The 21634-nt window shown below is 45.9% G+C and overlaps 1 protein-coding gene across 1 annotated transcript in view; it reads left to right on the top strand.

The window, feature by feature from the left end:
- Window positions 1-21634, top strand: part of kif6 (kinesin family member 6) — a 231250-nt gene that overhangs the window by 69837 nt on the left and 139779 nt on the right. Inside the window, exon 10 of the mRNA XM_029641050.2 lies at window positions 20108-20211. Within this exon, the coding sequence (XP_029496910.1) occupies window positions 20108-20211 (104 nt within the window). The remainder of the gene's footprint in view (window positions 1-20107; window positions 20212-21634) is intronic.

The following is a 21634-nucleotide window of genomic DNA, read 5'->3' on the forward strand; positions in this document are numbered from 1 at the left end:
CACTGGACACTTACTCACTCACTGGACACACTCACTGGACTCACTCACTCATGAACACACTCACTGGACTCACTCACTGGACACACTCACTCATTCACTGGACACTCACTCACTCACTCACTGGACACACACACACACACACACACACACACACACACACACACACACACACACACACACACAGTGGTGAAATTAAGGTTGTAGTGGACTTTGCCTCGCAGATGATCAGAATGTTGTAATTTGTGTTGGTTTAGAGCTACCTTTTTGGCCCTACTCTGCCCCTTCAGACACGTTGCAAGTTGGACTCTCCTATCTGTTAAGTACAGTTATACATTGTGGGGAACAACCTGCTTTTGTACAGTTGACAGTTTTGTACAGTTCAATGTATTTTAGTGAAGGGGTGGAACCCAGGATTTACTAGGGGATAATTGAAAGGCACACATTTTGGTGTTGGAAATGGTGGGCTGCGAGTTGGAGAAAGCAGGACAGTTTAGACAGTAACTTTGGCAACCCAAAACCAAATCTTACGTAAGTGATATTTGGACTAATGCAAGTGGTGGATCCTCTTTGGTTGCAGATAAGTCCATTCCCCCATCGTGCTGACTGGTGAGAGCCAAGAATAGTCTGAGAATTGAGAATTAAGTTAAGGTTAAGTTAATACTTTCAGAAATTATTCATACCCCTTGACTTATTCCACATTTAGTTGTGTTATAGCATGAATTCAAAATGGATACAAAATGTTTTTATACATCTCACCCATCAACAGAAAATACCCCATCATGACATGTTTATATAATCTTTTTGCCAATGTATTGAAAATAAAATACAGAAATTTACTGTAACTTACAGAAGTATGCACACACCTTAGTCAATACATGTTAGAATCACTTTTGGCTTCGATTACAGCTGTGAGTCTTTCTGGATAAGAGCTTTCCATACCTGGATTGTGCAATATTTGTCTATTATTACGTTCAAAATTATTCCTCAAGTTCTGTCATATTGGTTGTTGATCCTTGCTAGAAAACCATTTTCAGGTCTTGCCATAGATTTTCAAGACAATTTAGGTCTAAACTATAACTAGGCCACTCAGAAACATTCAATGTCATCTTGGTAAGCAACTCCAGTGTATATTTGGCCTTGTGTTTTAGGTTAAGGTGAATTAATCTCCCAATGTCTGTTGGAAAACAGACTGAACCAGGTTTTCCTCTAGGATTTTGCCTGTGCATAGCTCCATTCCATTTCTTTTTCATCCTAACGATTACAAGCATAACATGATACAGCCACCACTATGCTTGAAAATATGGAGAGTTGCAGTCAGTAATGTGTTGTATTGGATTTGCTCCAAACATACTATTAAGGAGAAAAAATGCTCTGCCATATTTGTTGCCCTCTGTAATGGGACTTTTTTTAAAGTCACCATTGGCCTCATGGTGAAATCCCTGAGCGGTGTCCTTCCTCTCCGGCAACTGAGTTAGCAAGGACGCCTGTATCTTTGTTGTAACTGGGTGTTGTCATACACCATCTAAGTATAATTAATAACTTGCTCACAGGGATATGATAGGTCTTCTGTTTATCTACCAATAGGTGCCCATCTTTGCGAGGCATTGGAAAACCTCCCTGGTCTTGCTGATTTAATCTGTGTTTGAAATTCACTGCTCGACTGGTGGACCTAACAGTATGTGTGGGGTACAAAGATAGGTAGTCATAAAAAAATCATGTCAAACACTATTATTGCACACCGAGTGAGTCCATGCAACTTAGTATGTGACTTAAATACATTTTTACTCCTGAACTTATTTGGGATTGCCATAACCAAAGTGTTGAATACTAATTGACTCAAAACATTACATTTTTTATTGATTTGTAAACATTTCAAAAAACTTAATTCCACTTTGACATTATAGGATACTGTGTGTAGATCAGTGACACAAAATCTCAATTTAATCCATTTTAAATTCAAGTTTGTGACGCAACAACATTTGACAAAAGTCACGGTGCGTACTGTCATTGTGGACATGACATCGTCGATGCACTTATTAATGAAGCTGGTGACTGATGTGGTTAACTCCTCAATGCCATCGGATGAATCCCAGAACATATTTCAGTCTGTCTACTTCAGAAACAGTCCTGTAGCTTAGCATCTGCTTCATCTGACCACTTCCGTATTGAGCACGTCACTGGTACTTCCTCTTGGAATTGTTGCTTGTACGACCTCCCGAATGGTGCAGTGATCTAAGGCACTGCATCGCAGTTGCTAGCTGTGCCACTAGAAATCCTGGTTCAAGTCCAGGCTCTGTCACAGCCGGCAGTCGGGAGACCGATGGGGCGGCGCACAATTGGCCCAGCATCGTCCGGGTTAGGGGAGGGTTTGGCCGGCTGGGATGTCCTTGTCCCATCGCGCTCTAGAGACTCCTGTGGCGGCCCGGGTGCATGCACGCTGACACGGTTGCCAGGTTCCCGGTGTTTCCTCCGACACATTGGTGTGGCTGGCTTCCAGGATTAAGCGGTCATTGTGATTGGGTCGTGCTTCGGAGGACGCATGACTCTCGACCTTCTCCTCTCCCGAGTCCTTACAGGAGTTGCAGCGATGAAACACGACTGTAAATACCAATTTGACACCTCGAAATTGGGAAGAAAAAGGGGTAAAAGATAAAAATAATTGTTGCTTGTTAGCAGGATTCAGGAGGATAGAGATATGGTCAGATTTTCCAAATGGAGGGCTATGGATTGTAAGATGTGATATATGGTTAAACCACATTTTAAGATCGTAGATATTTTACACATGAATATATGTGGCATGTTAAATATTATTAGACTACATTTGTAAGATCATTGAAGAGCTCTTGCACATATGAACATAATTCTATCCACTGATGCTGCAGACATACATTTCCGTTCAAAAGTTTGGGGTCACTTAGAAATGTCCTTGTTTTCGAAAGAAAAGCAATATTTTGGTCCATTAAAATAACATCAAATTGATCAGAAATACAGTGTAGACATTGTTAATGTTGTAAATGACTATTGTAGCTGGAAACGACAGATTGTTTTCATGGAATATCTACATAGGCCCATTATCAGCAACCATCACTCCTGTGTAGGCTTCCGGGTTGGAGCGATCCGGTCGCATCCGCGCTTCGGTCTGCAGGTTGTATAACTTTTTCATTACATTTCATTACATTTCATTATAGTACAACGGTCTGATTTGTCTAATCTTAGCAATTTCTTCTTAGCTAGCTACATAGTCGTCGTTGTATCAAAGATAATTGCGTAATTATCGTATTTCGTCGTCTCCTATCTGCCCAACACGTTCACCGTCTACCGTAGCACTGTAGTAACTATCACACTCAACTGAACGACTTGATTAGTGTAGTATTAGATAGCTACATAGTTGTCTTTGCTGTCTTCGTATCCAAGATAATTGTGTAGTTTAGAGTGTGTAGTCTTAGAGTGATTATCTTAATTCACCGAGGTTAGCTAGCCAGCTATTTTGTCGTCCTTAACGTAGGAGACACTCCTAGCTAGCCAATAGCCAGCCAACGTCTACTGAATAGAACTTTCGCATTCCGGTCGCATTCCGCGTCGCTCCACAGGTAGTATCACTTTTTCATTTCATTTCATTACAGTCCCAACGGTGTGATTTGTTTGATCGTAGCTAGCTACATAGCTAGCTACATAGCCGTCTTTGTTTCAAAGATAATTGTGTAGTCTAGAGCGATTTTCTAGGTTAGCTAGCCAGCTATTGTCGTTCTCCTAACGCAACGTAACGTAACCAACACTGCTAGCTAGCCAGCTAGCTCCCAAAAGCAGCATTGTAGAAACTTCACACTCAACGGTACGACTTGTTTAGGGTAGTGTCAACAACGCAGCTAGCCTACCCCAGCAGTACTCTATCATTTTAATCATTTTAGTCAATTAGATTCTTGCTACGTAAGCTTAACTTTCTGAACATTCGAGACGTGTAGTCCACTTGTCATTCAATCTCCTCTGCATTAGCGTAGCCTCTTCTCTAGCCTGTCAACTATGTGTCTGTCTATCCCTGTTCTCTCCTCTCTGCACAGACCATACAAACGCTCCACACCGCATGGCCGCAGCCACCTAATCTGGTGGTCCCAGCGCGCACGACCCACGTGGAGTTCCAGGTCTCCGGTAGCCTCTGGAACTGCCGATCTGCGGCCAACAAGGCAGAGTTCATCTCAGCCTATGCCTCCCTCCAGTCCCTCGACTTCTTGGCTCTGACGGAAACATGGATCACCACAGACAACACCGCTACTCCTACTGCTCTCTCTTCGTCCGCCCACGTGCTCTCGCACACCCGAGAGCTTCTGGTCAGCGGGGTGGTGGCACCGGGATCCTCATCTCTCCCAAGTGGTCATTCTCTCTTTCTCCCCTTACCCATCTGTCTATCGCCTCCTTTGAATTCCATGCTGTCACAGTTACCAGCCCTTTCAAGCTTAACATCCTTATCATTTATCACCCTCCAGGTTCCTTCGGAGAGTTCATCAATGAGCTTGATGCCTTGATAAGCTCCTTTCCTGAGGACGGCTCACCTCTCACAGTTCTGGGCGACTTTAACCTCCCCACGTCTACCTTTGACTCATTCCTCTCTGCCTCCTTCTTTCCACTCCTCTCCTCTTTTGACCTCACCCTCTCACCTTCCCCCTACTCACAAGGCAGGCAATACGCTCGACCTCATCTTTACTAGATGCTGTTCCTCCACTAACCTCATTGCAACTCCCCTCCAAGTCTCCGACCACTACCTTGTATCCTTTTCCCTCTCGCTCTCATCCAACACTTCCCACACTGCCCCTACTCGGATGGTATCGCGCCGTCCCAACCTTCGCTCTCTCTCCCCCGCTACTCTCTCCTCTTCCATCCTATCATCTCTTCCCTCTGCTCAAACCTTCTCCAACCTATCTCCTGATTCTGCCTCCTCAACCCTCCTCTCCTCCCTTTCTGCATCCTTTGACTCTCTATGTCCCCTATCCTCCAGGCCGGCTCGGTCCTCCCCTCCCGCTCCGTGGCTCGACGACTCATTGCGAGCTCACAGAACAGGGCTCCGGGCAGCCGAGCGGAAATGGAGGAAAACTCGCCTCCCTGCGGACCTGGCATCCTTTCACTCCCTCCTCTCTACATTTTCCTCCTCTGTCTCTGCTGCTAAAGCCACTTTCTACCACTCTAAATTCCAAGCATCTGCCTCTAACCCTAGGAAGCTCTTTGCCACCTTCTCCTCCCTCTTGAATCCTCCTCCCCCTCCCCCCTCCTCCCTCTCTGCAGATGACTTCGTCAACCATTTTGAAAAGAAGGTCGACGACATCCGATCCTCGTTTGCTAAGTCAAACGACACCGCTGGTTCTGCTCACACTGCCCTACCCTGTGCTCTGACCTCTTTCTCCCCTCTCTCTCCAGATGACATCTCGCGTCTTGTGACGGCCGGCCGCCCAACAACCTGCCCGCTTGACCCTATCCCCTCCTCTCTTCTCCAGACCATCTCCGGTGACCTTCTCCCTTACCTCACCTCGCTCATCAACTCATCCCTGACCGCTGGCTACGTCCCTCCCGTCTTCAAGAGAGCGAGAGTTGCACCCTTCTGAAAAAACCTACACTCGATCCCTCCGATGTCAACAACTACAGACCAGTATCCCTTCTTTCTTTTCTCTCCAAAACTCTTGAACGTGCCGTCCTTGGCCAGCTCTCCCGCTATCTCTCTCAGAATGACCTTCTTGATCCAAATCAGTCAGGTTTCAAGACTAGTCATTCAACTGAGACTGCTCTTCTCTGTATCACGGAGGCGCTCCGCACTGCTAAAGCTAACTCTCTCTCCTCTGCTCTCATCCTTCTAGACCTATCGGCTGCCTTCGATACTGTGAACCATCAGATCCTCCTCTCCACCCTCTCCGAGTTGGGCATCTCCGGCGCGGCCCACGCTTGGATTGCGTCCTACCTGACAGGTCGCTCCTACCAGGTGGCGTGGCGAGAATCCGTCTCCTCACCACGTGCTCTCACCACTGGTGTCCCCCAGGGCTCTGTTCTAGGCCCTCTCCTATTCTCGCTATACACCAAGTCACTTGGCTCTGTCATAACCTCACATGGTCTCTCCTATCATTGCTATGCAGACGACACACAATTAATCTTCTCCTTTCCCCCTTCTGACGACCAGGTGGCGAATCGCATCTCTGCATGTCTGGCAGACATATCAGTGTGGATGACGGATCATCACCTCAAGCTGAACCTCGGCAAGACGGAGCTGCTCTTCCTCCCGGGGAAGGACTGCCCGTTCCATGATCTCGCCATCACGGTTGACAACTCCATTGTGTCCTCGTCCCAGAGCGCTAAGAACCTTGGCGTGATCCTGGACAACACCCTGTCGTTCTCAAATAACATCAAGGCGGTGGCCCGTTCCTGTAGGTTCATGCTCTACAACATCCGCAGAGTACGACCCTGCCTCACACAGGAAGCGGCGCAGGTCCTAATCCAGGCACTTGTCATCTCCCGTCTGGATTACTGCAACTCGCTGTTGGCTGGGCTCCCTGCCTGTGCCATTAAACCCCTACAACTCATCCAGAACGCCGCAACCCGTCTGGTGTTCAACCTTCCCAAGTTCTCTCACGTCACCCCGCTCCTCCGCTCTCTCCACTGGCTTCCAGTTGAAGCTCGCATCCGCTACAAGACCATGGTGCTTGCCTACGGAGCTGTGAGGGGAACGGCACCTCAGTACCTCCAGGCTCTGATCAGGCCCTACACCCAAACAAGGGCACTGCGTTCATCCACCTCTGGCCTGCTCGCCTCCCTACCACTGAGGAAGTACAGTTCCCGCTCAGCCCAGTCAAAACTGTTCGCTGCTCTGGCCCCCCAATGGTGGAACAAACTCCCTCACGACGCCAGGACAGCGGAGTCAATCACCACCTTCCGGAGACACCTGAAACCCCACCTCTTTAAGGAATACCTAGGATAGGATAAAGTAATCCTTCTCCCCCTCCCCCCCCTAAAAAACCTAGATGCACTATTGTAAAGTGGCTGTTCCACTGGATGTCATAAGGTGAAAGCACCAATTTGTAAGTCGCTCTGGATAAGAGCGTCTGCTAAATGACTTAAATGTAAATGTAAATGTGTTCCAATGGCACGTTATGTTAGCTAATCCAAGATTAATTTTAGAAAAGCCTTTTGCAATTATGTTAGCACAGCTGAAAACTGTTGTTCTGATTAAAGAACCAATAAAAGTGGCCTTCTTTACACTAGCTGAGTATCTGGAGCATCAGCATTTGTGGGTTGGATTACAGGCTCAAAATGGCCAAAAACAAAGAACTTTCTTCTGAAACTCGTCAATCTATTCTTGTTCTGAGAAATGAAGGCTATTCCATGCGAGAAATTGCCAAGATACTGAAAATCTCGTACCACCCTGTGTACTACTCCCTTCACAGAACAGAGCAAACTGGCTATAACTAGAATAGAAAGAGGAGTGGGAGGCCCCGGTGCTCAACTGAGCATGAGGACAAGTATATTAGAGTGTCTAGTTTGAAAAACTCACAAGTCCTCAACTCAGCTTCATTAAATAGTACCCGCAAAACACCAGCCTCAACGTCAACAGTGACGATAAGATTGTCGTTTTTCTTTGCTTATTTGAGTTGTTCTTGCCATAATGAAAACTTGGGCTCCCGAGTGGCGCAGCGGTCTAAGGCATCACTGGGTCGAATCTGACACCCTGGTTCGATTCCAGGCTGTATCACAACTGGCTGTGATTGGGAGTCCCATAGGACGGCACACAATTGACCCAGCATCATCTGGGTTTGATCAGTGTAGGCTGTCATTGTAAATAATAATTTCTTCTTAACTGACTTGCCTAGTTAAATAAAGGTGAAATAAAATAAAATATGGACTTGGTCTTTTACCAAATAGGGCTATCTTCTGTATACCCCCTACCTTTCCTTAAGAAGAACAGAAATTCCACAAATGAATTTTTAAGAAGGCACACCTGTTAACTTCTTCGATATAGGGGGCGCTCTTTTAATTTTTGGATAAAAAAACGTTCCCGTTTTAAACAAGATATTTTGTCACGAAAAGATGCTCGACTATTCATATAATTGACAGCTTTGGAAAGAAAACACTCTGACGTTTCCAAAACTGCAAAGATATTATCTGTGAGTGCCACAGAACTGATGCTACAGGCGAAACCAGGATGACATTTCAAACAGGAAATGCCCCAGATTTTGAAGGCGCTGCGTTCCAGTGTCTCCTTATATGGCTGTGAATGCTCAAGGAATGAGCCTACACTTTCTGTCGTTTCCCCAAGGTGTCTGCAGCATTGTGACGTATTTGTAGGCATATCATTGGAAGATTGACCATAAGAGACTACATTTACCAGGTGCTCGCTTGGTGTCCTCCGTTGCAATTATTGCGTAATCTCCAGCTGCGTGCATTTTTCCATTTGCTTCAGAGGAGAAACCCAACTGCCACGAATGACTTATCATCGAATAGATATGTGAAAAACACATTGAGGATTGATTCTAAACAACGTTTGCCATGTTTCTGTCGATATTATGGAGTTAATTTGGAAAAAGGTTTGGCGTTGTAATGACTGAATTTTCGGGGTTTTTTATTAGCCAAACGTGATGAACAAAACGGAGCGATTTCTCCTACACAAATAATCTTTTTGGAAAAACTGAACATTTGCTATCTAACTGAGAGTCTCCTCATTGAAAACATCTGAAGTTCTTCAAAGGTAAATGATTTTATTTGAATGCTTTTCTTGTTTTTGTGAAAATGTTGCCTGCTGAATGCTAGGCTTAATACTATGCTAGCTATCAATACTCTTACACAAATGCTTGTGTAGCTATGGTTGAAAAGCATATTTTGAAAATCTGAGATGACAGTGTTGTTAACAAAAGGCTAAGCTTGTGAGCCAATATATTTATTTCATTTAATTTGCGATTTTCATGAATAGTTAACGTTGCGTTATGCTAATGAGCTTGAGGCTATGATTACGCTCCCGGATACGGGATTGCTCGACGCAAGAAGTTAACCTCTAGCGTCGAGCAATCCTGTATCCGGGGGGGGGGGGTCTGGAATTGTAGCTGTCGCATGGTTGTGAGTCTGGGTGGTAGATGTAAATGAGGAGAAAGGGGGTGACATGTTAAAGTGGATATTGTCTGTCAACACCTATTGAAAAGCTGGTATGGTATGTCTTTGGCATAAAAATGGGTGTAATTGTCCCACTGAAAAGGAAAAATATCCCTTAGGTATTACGAAGACTGAGACAGGGTTTCCTCTAACACAACAGATATATTTTATTTTTGGCCTAAATTAAAAACTACATGATTGGGTCAAATCCAATACAACACGAATACATAGTGAAACCTTCTGTATTTTCAAGTATTCTAGTGGCAGATTCATGCTATGGGTATGCATGTCACTGGCAAGGACTGAGGATTTTATCAGGATCAAAATAAAATAATGAAATGAGCAAAGCCTAGGCAAAAGCCGAGGAAAACCCTCCTCAGTCTTCTGAAAATCTAACCCTGGGATAGTTTTATTTTTCAGTCGGACAATTACAAAATGTTTTATGTCAAAGACACACCTGAATGGCTTTCCAAGAGGTGTTGAGTATTTCTGAGTGAGCCTCCGTCCTCACTTACATTTGATTCATAATTTTAGACAAAGTTTGAATATTGCTGTCCATCAATGACTCCCATACAGATGTACTGAGCTTGAGCAAGTTTGACAAAAACAATAGATACATCTTGTCCTAAGAGTTGTGCAAAGTTAAAACTCACAATTGTCCAAGTGTTTGCCTCTTAGATTTTCACCTTTTCACGTTTGTAACTCTGTTTCCACGTTATTCCCAATTCCATCCCCGGTTATAAAGCTATGTATTTTATCGATATACGTATGAGATGTGCGTTATTGGTTCTTCATGAGAGAGGATTGTGTCCAAGACAGTTTTCCCCTCTGTGGTGGTCACTCAAGTTCCTTTTTATCTTAGTTTACCTATCAGCAGTCAGGCAGTAGCAGCATTCCGTCCCCCCGTCCCCCGTCTGACCAGAGAGGGGTGATTTGCACATAACCATAACTCAAACAACCAGCCCTGCTACCAGACCTGTGTTCAAACACTACTTGAAATAATTTCAACTACTTGAAATGGTTTTGATTGAGCTATTCTGTTGCAATGAAATCAATAGAATACTCACAAAACTGCAAACCCTGCCCATCTGGCACACGAGGGAGGCTAAAATATAATCTACAAGTATTTGAAAGATGCAAAGTAGTATTTGAACCCAGGTCTGCCTGCTACAGTCAGCCAGAGAGAGAGAGAGACATGTTTGGGAAATGGGTGTTAAAAATTCCTGAAGTTCCCCTCGTCTCGCCATCATTAAAGAAGGGAGGGGAAACGGACGATAGTGCTTGTTGGTGATGGATTCCAGGGTCATATTCATTATTGAACACGTAGCAAAAACATTTAGCAACGTGTTACAAAAAGTTTGTTTTTGTTTTCCAAGTTCAGGAAGTCCTTCTCCGTTTCTGTCCGTTTTTCCATTTTGTGTTTAGCGAACACGATCCAGTACAGGGCAGCGAAGGACATACTCAGCGTCATTGTCTGAAGGGTGGTATTCAGTAGGCACAAAACTGAGTGAAACATGCCAGTCTGTTTGAAAGTGTTCCCATAATTGCACCTTACAGGGAATTTGGGGGGTGTAGCCCAACATGTAGCCATTATACCAAGAAGCTCGGACCCCGGTTGAGGTCACTAGTTGTTGTACTAAGGTCACTACAATACTGTGATTTGATCAAATATTATCCCATAGGCCTATCACAAATAACATTTACATTTACATTTAAGTCATTTAGCAGACGCTCTTATCCAGAGCGACTTACAAATTGGTGCGTTCACCTTAAGACATCCAGTGGAACAGCCACTTTACAATAGTGCATCTAAATCTTTTAAGGGGGGTGAGAAGGATTACTTTATCCTATCCTAGGTATTCCTGAAAGAGGTGGGGTTTCAGGTGTCTCCGGAAGGTGGTGATTGACTCCGCTGTCCTGGCGTCGTGAGGGAGTTTGTTCCACCATTGGGGGGCCAGAGCAGCGAACAGTTTTGACTGGGCTGCGCGGGAACTGTACTTCCTCAGTGGTAGGGAGGCGAGCAGGCCAGAGGTGGATGAACGCAGTGCCCTTGTTTGGGTGTAGGGCCTGATCAGAGCCTGGAGGTACTGAGGTGCCGTTCCCCTCACAGCTCCGTAGGCAAGCACCATGGTCTTGTAGCGGATGCGAGCTTCAACTGGAAGCCAGTGGAGAGAGCGGAGGAGCGGGGTGACGTGAGAGAACTTGGGAAGGTTGAACACCAGACGGGCTGCGGCGTTCTGGATGAGTTGTAGGGGTTTAATGGCACAGGCAGGGAGCCCAGCCAACAGCGAGTTGCAGTAATCCAGACGGGAGATGACAAGTGCCTGGATTAGGACCTGCGCTGCTTCCTGTGTGAGGCAGGGTCGTACTCTGCGGATGTTGTAGAGCATGAACCTACAAGAACGGGCCACCGCCTTGATGTTAGTTGAGAACGACAGGGTGTTGTCCAGGATCACGCCAAGGTTCTTAGCGCTCTGGGAGGAGGACACAATGGAGTTGTCAACCGTGATGGCGAGATCATGGAATGGGCAGTCCTTCCCGGGAGGAAGAGCAGCTCCGTCTTGCCGAGGTTCAGCTTGAGGTGGTGATCCGTCATCCACACTGATATGTCTGCCAGACATGCAGAGATGCGATTCGCCACCTGGTCATCAGAAGGGGGAAAGGAGAAGATTAATTGTGTGTCGTCTGCATAGCAATGATAGGAGAGACCATGTGAGGTTATGACAGAGCCAAGTGACTTGGTGTATAGCGAGAATAGGAGAGGGCCTAGAACAGAGCCCTGGGGGACGCCAGTGGTGAGAGCGCGTGGTGAGGAGACAGATTCTCGCCACGCCACCTGGTAGGAGCGACCTGTCAGGTAGGACGCAATCCAAGCGTGGGCCGCGCCGGAGATGCCCAACTCGGAGAGGGTGGAGAGGAGGATCTGATGGTTCACAGTATTGAAGGCAGCCGATAGGTCTAGAAAGATGAGAGCAGAGGAGAGAGAGTTAGCTTTAGCAGTGCGGAGGGCCTCCGTGATACAGAGAAGAGCAGTCTCAGTTGAATGACTAGTCTTGAAACCTGACTGATTTGGATCAAGAAGGTCATTCTGAGAGAGATTGCGGGAGAGCTGGCCAAGGACGGCACGTTCAAGAGTTTTGGAGAGAAAAGAAAGAAGGGATACTGGTCTGTAGTTGTTGACATCGGAGGGATCGAGTGTAGGTTTTTTCAGAAGGGGTGCAACTCTCGCTCTCTTGAAGACAGAAGGGACGTAGCCAGCGGTCAGGGATGAGTTGATGAGCGAGGTGAGGTAAGGGAGAAGGTCTCCGGAAATGGTCTGGAGAAGAGAGGAGGGAATAGGGTCAAGCGGGCAAATAACACATAGAAGTGTATGTACTGTCGTGGCCAAAAGTTTTGAGAATGACACAAATATTAATTTTCACAGTCTACTGTCTCAGTTTGTATGATGGCAATTTGCATATACTCCAGAATGTTATGAAGAGTGATCAGATGAATTGCAATTAATTGCAAAGTCCCTCTTTGCCATGCAAATGAACTGAATCCCCCCAAAAACATTTCCAATGCATTTCAGCCCTGCCACAAATCAAAATCAAATGTATTTATATAGCCCTTCGTACATCAGCTGATATCTCAAAGTGCTGTACAGAAACCCAGCCTAAAACCCCAAACAGCAAGCAATGCAGGTGTAGAAGCACGGTGGCTAGGAAAAACTCCCTAGAAAGGCCAAAACCTAGGAAGAAACCTAGAGAGGAACCAGGCTATGAGGGGTGGCCAGTCCTCTTCTGGCTGTGCCGGGTTGAGATTATAATAGAACATGGCCAAGATGTTCAAATGTTCATAAATGACCAGCATAGTCAAATAATAATAATCACAGGCAGAACAGTTGAAACTGGAGCAGCAGCACAGCCAGGTGGACTGGGGACAGCAAGGAGTCAACATGCCAGGTAGTCCTGAGGCATGATCCTAGGGAGAGAGAAGGAGAGAAAGAGCGAATTAGAGAGAGCATACTTACCGTAATTTCCGGACTATAAGCCGCTACTTTTTTCCCACGCTTTGAACCTCGCGGTTTATACAATGACGCGGCTAATTTATGGATTTTTCCCGCTTTTACAAGATTCATGCCGCCAAAAAACTGAGCACCGTCACATAATGTGACGTAAATCAAACTTCCCATTATTCTGATTACGGTAGTCATTTTGTCACCCTCATCATGGCAAAGACACGGAGAAATGCATATGATACAGCTTTCAAGTTGAAGGCGATCGATCTGGCTGTTGGAAAAGGAAATAGAGCTGCTGACAGAGTGGAGCATTGTCAAAAAATCAACGAGTTTTGAAAGGCTGGACTGCTGCGTGTTGAAGAGGGCAGCGATCCAACATCGGATGTAGCAATTCTGAGGCTATTCAACTCCGACACCGAAGGAGATGACTTCAGTGGTTTCAGTGCACAGGAGGAGGAAGATAGTGACCAATGACTACTGTTTACTGCTATTTTTTATTTTTTTGTTACAAGCCGTGTTTCGTTTAAAAGCCTAGTTATTTTTGTTACAAGCCGTGTTTCGTTTAAAGGCTGTGTAAAGTTAATTTGTTTCAATGTACCGGTAGGCACCCGCGGCTTATAGACATGTGCCGCTTATTTATGTACAAAATACATATATTTTTTAAATGAAGTGGGTGCGGTTTATATTCAGGTGTGCTTAATAGTCCAGAAATTACAGTAAATTCACACAGGACACCGGATAAGACAGGAGAAGTCCTCCAGATATAACAAACTGACCCTAGCCCCCGACACATAAACTACTGCAGCATAAATACTGGCGGCTGAGACAGGAGGGGTCAGGAGACACTGTGGCCCCATCCGATGATACCCCCGCACAGGGCCAAACAGGAAGGATATAACCCTACCCACTTTGCCAAAGCACAGCCCCCACACCACTAGAGGGATATCTTCAACCACCAACTTACCATCCTGAGACAAGGCCGAGTATAGCCCACAAAGATCTCCGCCACGGTACAACCCAAGGGGGGGGCGCCAACCCAGACAGGAAGATCACATCAGTGACTCAACCCACTCAAGTGACGCACCCCTCGTAGGGACGGCATGAAAGAGCACCAGTAAGCCAGTGACTCAGCCCCTGTAATAGGGTTAGAGGCAGAGAATCCCAGTGGAAAGAGGGGAACTGGCCAGGCAGAGACAGCAAGGGCGGCTCGTTGCTCCAGAGCCTTTCCGTTCACCTTCACACTCCTGGGCCAGACTACACTCAATCATATGACCCACTGAAGAGATGAGCCTTCAGTAAAGACTTAAAGGTTGAGACCGAGTTTGCGTCTCTCACATGGGTAGGCAGACCATTCCATAAAAATGGAGCTCTGTAGGAGAAAGCCCTGCCTCCAGGTGTTTGCTTAGAAATTCTAGGGACAATTAGGAGGCCTGCGTCTTGTGACCCTAGTGTACGTGTAGGTATGTACGGCAGGACCAAATTAGAGAGATAGGAGCATGCCCATGTAATGCTTTGTAGGTTAGCAGTAAAACCTTGAAATCAGCCCTTGCCTTGACAGGAAGCCAGTGTCGGGAGGCTAGCACAGGAGTAACATGAGGACCAGCTGACATCATGTACAGTGCCCTAAATATTTCACCTAACCTTACACCTGAGTAACTGCCACTGAAGTTACTTTCTGGCCACATGTGTGCAATTTCTGTATAACTCTTTTAGGCTGAGTGCATCAAGTTTCAAAGAGTGTTTGCATGACAATAGCCTTCTGCTGCACCAGCCTGACCTAGTGATATGTAGCTATGTGCTGACATCATGGATGACATGGCCTCGGCCAGGCTTTATTCTGGGCCTATATGGGAGACGATTTTGGCCTTGCGGTAGCAGCGTGGGTTCAGGCTCCGAAATAGAACCAAACCATTCCCAGTGACCAATGACCAGTGGTCAAGCTTTGAGGGCACAGCTGGGAATATCACATAAGCTTAATGGGTAAAAAGAGATTGGGAGCGGCTTTTGGTTCTCTTGTCACTTTGTTTCCTCAGGCTTTTGTAAGATGTCATACCTCTTTATTAAGGTCTGTTCATCTGACCTTTGCCCTTCACTTTCAATGACCCTAGCCTTCTGATAACTGTCGAGAGCAGTTGCAAAATTGGCAAATAGTTGTTGCTCTTGATTGTGTTTCTCTACTGCTGCTGGAATAGTTAGTGTCTGAATCTGCCTTGTGATTTGGGTCACACTTTATTTGGATAGCCTGAATTGCTCTACAGATGGTCATACTATCAACAAACTATCTGTTGATAAGCAACTGCTTACTAAGGTTAGGGTCATGTTTAGAATAAGGGTTAGGGTTTATTTATTTATAAATATATTTTTAAACGTAACCTTTATTTAACTAGGCAAGTCAGTTAAAGAACAAATTGTTATTTACAATGACGGCCAAACCCGGAAGACGCTGGGCCAACTGTGCGCCGCCCTATGGATAGCTAAGGTTAGGGTAAGTAGATAGTTGAAGTCTGTAGAGCATCTACAGATGGACTATCCAAATAAAGTGTTACCGTGATTTGTCCCCAAAGACTGGTCACACACACACACACACACACCCACCCATCCGCTGGAGATTACACTGTCTAGATATTATTGCTTAGCATCAAAGTTGAAGTCATGTCTAGCCAGGTCATCCCTGACCCTTAATAACCTCTTAGCCCCTGCAATAGACCAGACGCTTCAGGAGATTTATCCCTAATCGCTCAGGTTGCCCTAATGTGGAGGCCTGGGCTGAAGCACAGATGGGAACAGACTGAGGAAAGAGAATAGTAATAAATGAGGAATGCCCTCCATGTGTTTCAACAAAATTGTGCTGAGCGATTAGTGCTTTTTTTGGTCTGTTTTTGTTTCAGTTTGATTATTGAAAAAATTATCACGGTTTTTGATTTCTGTTTCCATTATACATTTTTTTACACTAAATGCACATATCGGGGGCAAACGACCTGCCCTCCAGGTCACCTACAGCACCCGACGTCACAGGAAGGTAAAAAATATCATCAAGGACAACAACCACCCAAGCCACTTTCTGTTCACCTCGCTACATAACCCTACACCTTGGAGGTTGCTACCCCATATACATAGACTTGAAATCAATGGCCACTTTAATAATGGAACACTAGTCACTTTAATAATGTTTAAATATTTTTGCTTTACTCATCTCATATGTTTAAAATGTTTTCTATTCTACTCTATTTAGTCAATGCCACTCTGACATTGCATTTACATTTACATTTAAGTCATTTAGCAGACGCTCTTATCCAGAGCGACTTACAAATTGGTGCTTTCACCTTATGACATCCAGTGGAACAGCCACTTTACAATAGTGCATCTAGGTCTTTTAAGGGGAGGGGGGTGAGAAGGATTACTTTATCCTATCCTAGGTATTCCTTAAAGAGGTGGGGTTTCAGGTGTCTCCGGAAGGTGGTGATTGACTCCGCTGTCCTGGCGTCGTGAGGGAGTTTGTTCCACCATTGGGGGGCCAGAGCAGCGAACAGTTTTGACTGGGCTGAGCGGGAACTGTACTTCCTCAGTGGTAGGGAGGCGAGCAGGCCAGAGGTGGATGAACGCAGTGCCCTTGTTTGGGTGTAGGGCCTGATCAGAGCCTGGAGGTACTGAGGTGCCGTTCCCCTCACAGCTCCGTAGGCAAGCACCATGGTCTTGTAGCGGATGCGAGCTTCAACTGGAAGCCAGTGGAGAGAGCGGAGGAGCGGGGTGACGTGAGAGAACTTGGGAAGGTTGAACACCAGACGGCCTGCGGCGTTCTGGATGAGTTGTAGGGGTTTAATGGCACAGGCAGGGAGCCCAGCCAACAGCGAGTTGCAGTAATCCAGACGGGAGATGACAAGTGCCTGGATTAGGACCTGCGCCGCTTCCTGTGTGAGGCAGGGTCGTACTCTGCGGATGTTGTAGAGCATGAACCTACAGGAACGGGCCACCGCCTTGATGTTATTTGAGAACGACAGGGTGTTGTCCAGGATCACGCCAAGGTTCTTAGCGCTCTGGGACGAGGACACAATGGAGTTGTCAACCGTGATGGCGAGATCATGGAACGGGCAGTCCTTCCCCGGGAGGAAGAGCAGCTCCGTCTTGCCGAGGTTCAGCTTGAGGTGATGATCCGTCATCCACACTGATATGTCTGCCAGACATGCAGAGATGCGATTCGCCACCTGGTCGTCAGAAGGGGGAAAGGAGAAGATTAATTGTGTGTCGTCTGCATAGCAATGATAGGAGAGACCATGTGAGGTTATGACAGAGCCAAGTGACTTGGTGTATAGCGAGAATAGGAGAGGGCCTAGAACAGAGCCCTGGGGACACCAGTGGTGAGAGCACGTGGTGAGGAGACGGATTCTCGCCACGCCACCTGGTAGGAGCGACCTGTCAGGTAGGACGCAATCCAAGCGTGGGCCGCGCCGGAGATGCCCAACTCGGAGAGGGTGGAGAGGAGGATCTGATGGTTCACAGTATCGAAGGCAGCCGATAGGTCTAGAAGGATGAGAGCAGAGGAGAGAGAGTTAGCTTTAGCAGTGCGGAGCGCCTCCGTGATACAGAGAAGAGCAGTCTCAGTTGAATGACTAGTCTTGAAACCTGACTGATTTGGATCAAGAAGGTCATTCTGAGAGAGATAGCGGGAGAGCTGGCCAAGGACGGCACGTTCAAGAGTTTTGGAGAGAAAAGAAAGAAGGGATACTGGTCTGTAGTTGTTGACATCGGAGGGATCGAGTGTAGGTTTTTTCAGAAGGGGTGCAACTCTCGCTCTCTTGAAGACGGGAGGGACGTAGCCAGCGGTCAGGGATGAGTTGATGAGCGAGGTGAGGTAAGGGAGAAGGTCACCGGAGATGGTCTGGAGAAGAGAGGAGGGGATAGGGTCAAGCGGGCAGGTTGTTGGGCGGCCGGCCGTCACAAGACGCGAGATGTCATCTGGAGAGAGAGGGGAGAAAGAGGTCAGAGCACAGGGTAGGGCAGTGTGAGCAGAACCAGCGGTGTCGTTTGACTTAGCAAACGAGGATCGGATGTCGTCGACCTTCTTTTCAAAATGGTTGACGAAGTCATCTGCAGAGAGGGAGGAGGGGGGAGGGGGAGGAGGATTCAAGAGGGAGGAGAAGGTGGCAAAGAGCTTCCTAGGGTTAGAGGCAGATGCTTGGAATTTAGAGTGGTAGAAAGTGGCTTTAGCAGCAGAGACAGAGGAGGAAAATGTAGAGAGGAGGGAGTGAAAGGATGCCAGGTCCGCAGGGAGGCGAGTTTTCCTCCATTTCCGCTCGGCTGCCCGGAGCCCTGTTCTGTGAGCTCGCAATGAATCGTCGAGCCACGGAGGCGGGAGGGAGGACCGAGCCGGCCTGGAGGATAGGGGACATAGAGAGTCAAAGGATGCAGAAAGGGAGGAGAGGAGGGTTGAGGAGGCAGAATCAGGAGATAGGTTGGAGAAGGTTTGAGCAGAGGGAAGAGATGATAGGATGGAAGAGGAGAGAGTAGCGGGGGAGAGAGAGCGAAGGTTGGGACGGCGCGATACCATCCGAGTAGGGGCAGTGTGGGAAGTGTTGGATGAGAGCGAGAGGGAAAAGGATAAAAGGATACATTGCTCATCCTAATATTTATATATTCCTCAATTCCATTCTTTTACTTTTAGGTTGTGTGTATTGTTGTGAATTGTTAGATATTACTGCACTGTTGTAGCTAGAAACACAAACATTTCACAATAACATCTGCTAAACATGTGTATGTGACAAATACAATTTGATTTGATGCATTATGTGAGTTGAATGCTGTAACAACACAGAATTAAACCACTTATAAAAGTCCCATGATGTTAGTGACTGCCCATTACTGCTTATCACTTATTAACAATCATTTATTCACATTACTTTAATAAAATATTTCAGTTGTGTATATATTACATTTGTTTTATTTGATGACTTTATTTTAATTCCAAGTCATCTCTATAAAGCTGCTGCCTATGCTGGGGTTTGCTATTTATTACTGAAATATAGCTGACGTTAGCTTTAACTAATAATAATCAAGCCAAACATGCAGCCTTTGCTATCACAGCTAGTGCAAATTTCAGGAAATTAGGTAATGCAACAGGAAGTAGATTCCACTTGATCCTTTTTGATTTCTGCATTTTGTGACGTCTGAAAAATATTGTGGATACGTTTAAAGATTCGAATCAGTGTTTACATTATATTTATCCCATTTTCAGTTGTAACAATTAGACTAGGAAAAGTCCTGTTCTTTTGCAAATGAGAGAAGTCTGGTCCAAAAGGTGGTTCGAGAAGCGAGACTACATAGCGAGAGATTTGGCCTTTTTATATTTAGTGTGTGTCTCAAATGACACCCTATTCCCTATATAGTGCAGTACTTTTGATAAGAGTCCAATGGGCCCTGGTCAAAAGTGGTGCACTATAAAGGGATTAGGATGCCATTTGGGACGCACAGTATAGCACCAGCCCAGTCAATGTTTCCTGAAGTCAAGCAGCACATAAGTGCTGTCCCAAATGGCACCCTATTCCCAACATAGTGCACTACTTTTGATAAGAGTCCAATGGGCCCTGGTCAAAAGTGGTGCACTATATAGGGAACAGGGTGCCATTTGGGTCATAACCATAGGCTCCGCAGGCTTTGACCAAACGCGTGCAGACAGAAACAGGAGATTTTATGTGTTGTCTTTCTCCCGTAATAGGTTAATGCTATTTTATGTTTTGGTGAGGTATCAGAGCTTCCTGTGCTTTCTCGCTAGAACATCCAGTTGTCTGGAACTGGTTAGACTGTCCTTAAATAACATGTCACCACAAGTTCATTTTTAAGTTTATTCTGTCATCAATTGGCAGTGGCAAAATGTTGTGTGTGTATGGGCCAACGTGGCTCTATTTCTAAGTGGGTGAATGAGCTATCTCCTGCTCTGACAAAAATTGTGTGTGCATGTTCTCCTGCTGACTTGTGTGTGTGTTCTTTTGTGTCTTCCAGCTAATTGTGAGTCTGAAGAGGGAGATCCAGTGCCTGAAGGAAGAGCTCTCTATGGTGACCGGGGAGAAAAGAGAGGACCAGCTAACTCAAGAGGAGATTCATAAGTACTCTCCATTCATACTTGCCTAGAGTCAATTATATGTCATTCAAATCCACCGAATGAAAGCCTCATAGACTAAAATCATAGGCTGCCTCCCAAATTGCACCGTATTACCTTTATAGGAGCCATAGGGCTCTGGTCAAAAGAAATGCACTATATAGGCATCTGTTCCCCAGTTGTAGCTAACCTGATTCAGCTGATCAACCAGCTATTTATTAGAATCAGGTGCGCTAGATTAGACTTGGAGTGAAAACTTACAGGACTGTAGCTCCCTAGGAACAGGGTTGGAGAGCCCTGAAATAGGGAAAAGGGTGCTATTTTCGATGCGTCCATGATGTTTAGGGGTGTTCATAGCATGTGTCTTCAACTCAGAAAACTATAGCAGGAATTAAATCGAACCCAGCCTTGCAAAGTTTACACAGTTTCTTAGTTTACACATTTAGAGTATCATGGAAGAAGCAAAAATGCTCAATGTTGCAAAATATATTTACAAAGTTCCGGAGAATGCAGCAGCAGGCATTCGGCCAGTGCCGCATTGGTTGTGTGTCTGTAATGATCTGAGCAGCAGTTAGACCTCACTGAGGCAGTCATCTCAGGACAGTGAGAACAGGAACAGTGCTGTGCTGGCCTCTGTCCTGCTTCCAGGATGTTTACACCACGCACCAGACAGAGAGAAATTCTTATTTTACACAGCTATTTATTCTAGCGAGTTTTAGCCGCACAGTATATGATGCTTTTGACTGTTATTCGGGACTGTTCAATAGTGCCAATGTAGCTAGTAGTTGCCAAGATGTTAAAGCCACATTATCTTCTGCTTACTTTGAACTTCAGGGGTTCCCCCAAAGGACTGTTCTTGGCAATCTGGGCCGGGTTTAATAAAATATATTTATGGGTAAATTGTTTAAGTTAAGGAAACGTTTAAAGTGACCCTAGCGCTCTCAACAGCAGGAAGACCTGGGTAGTGTTCATTAGGACATGCGCAGATTTGATTTTTTATGCTTTGGAATGTAAAATGAAAATTAGTTTCTTAATGGTTGAGTCCGGGTATTTTCGCGATGTGCTCCAGTCCGCTTTTTTCCATTTGGTGCCTAATGAACTCGACCGTTGACGGGCCCAGTGTTCAGACCCCAAGGGTTTCACCTAAACTCCTGGCAACACTTCCCTCCTGTTCTGATCTCTTTACCTCTCCCAGCTTCCTCGATCCAAAGTTTTTACAATTTCCCCTCTCTCCTCGGCTGATTATCCCTGGTTTCCCCTATCTGTGGTCAAACTCACGCAGGGGGAAATGTAATGATGTCTGCTGTGACTGCACCAACCGACGGCCACCTTTTCATTTACTTGTTTCTTCACTTGTTTATGCATTAAATTGATCCGCCCGAGTCAAATCATCCTCCAAGCAAACTTTTCCTGGCTTTTTTGTTGTAACA

This window comes from Oncorhynchus nerka, linkage group LG28, assembly GCF_034236695.1.
Source record: "Oncorhynchus nerka isolate Pitt River linkage group LG28, Oner_Uvic_2.0, whole genome shotgun sequence".
NCBI lineage: Eukaryota > Metazoa > Chordata > Actinopteri > Salmoniformes > Salmonidae > Oncorhynchus > Oncorhynchus nerka.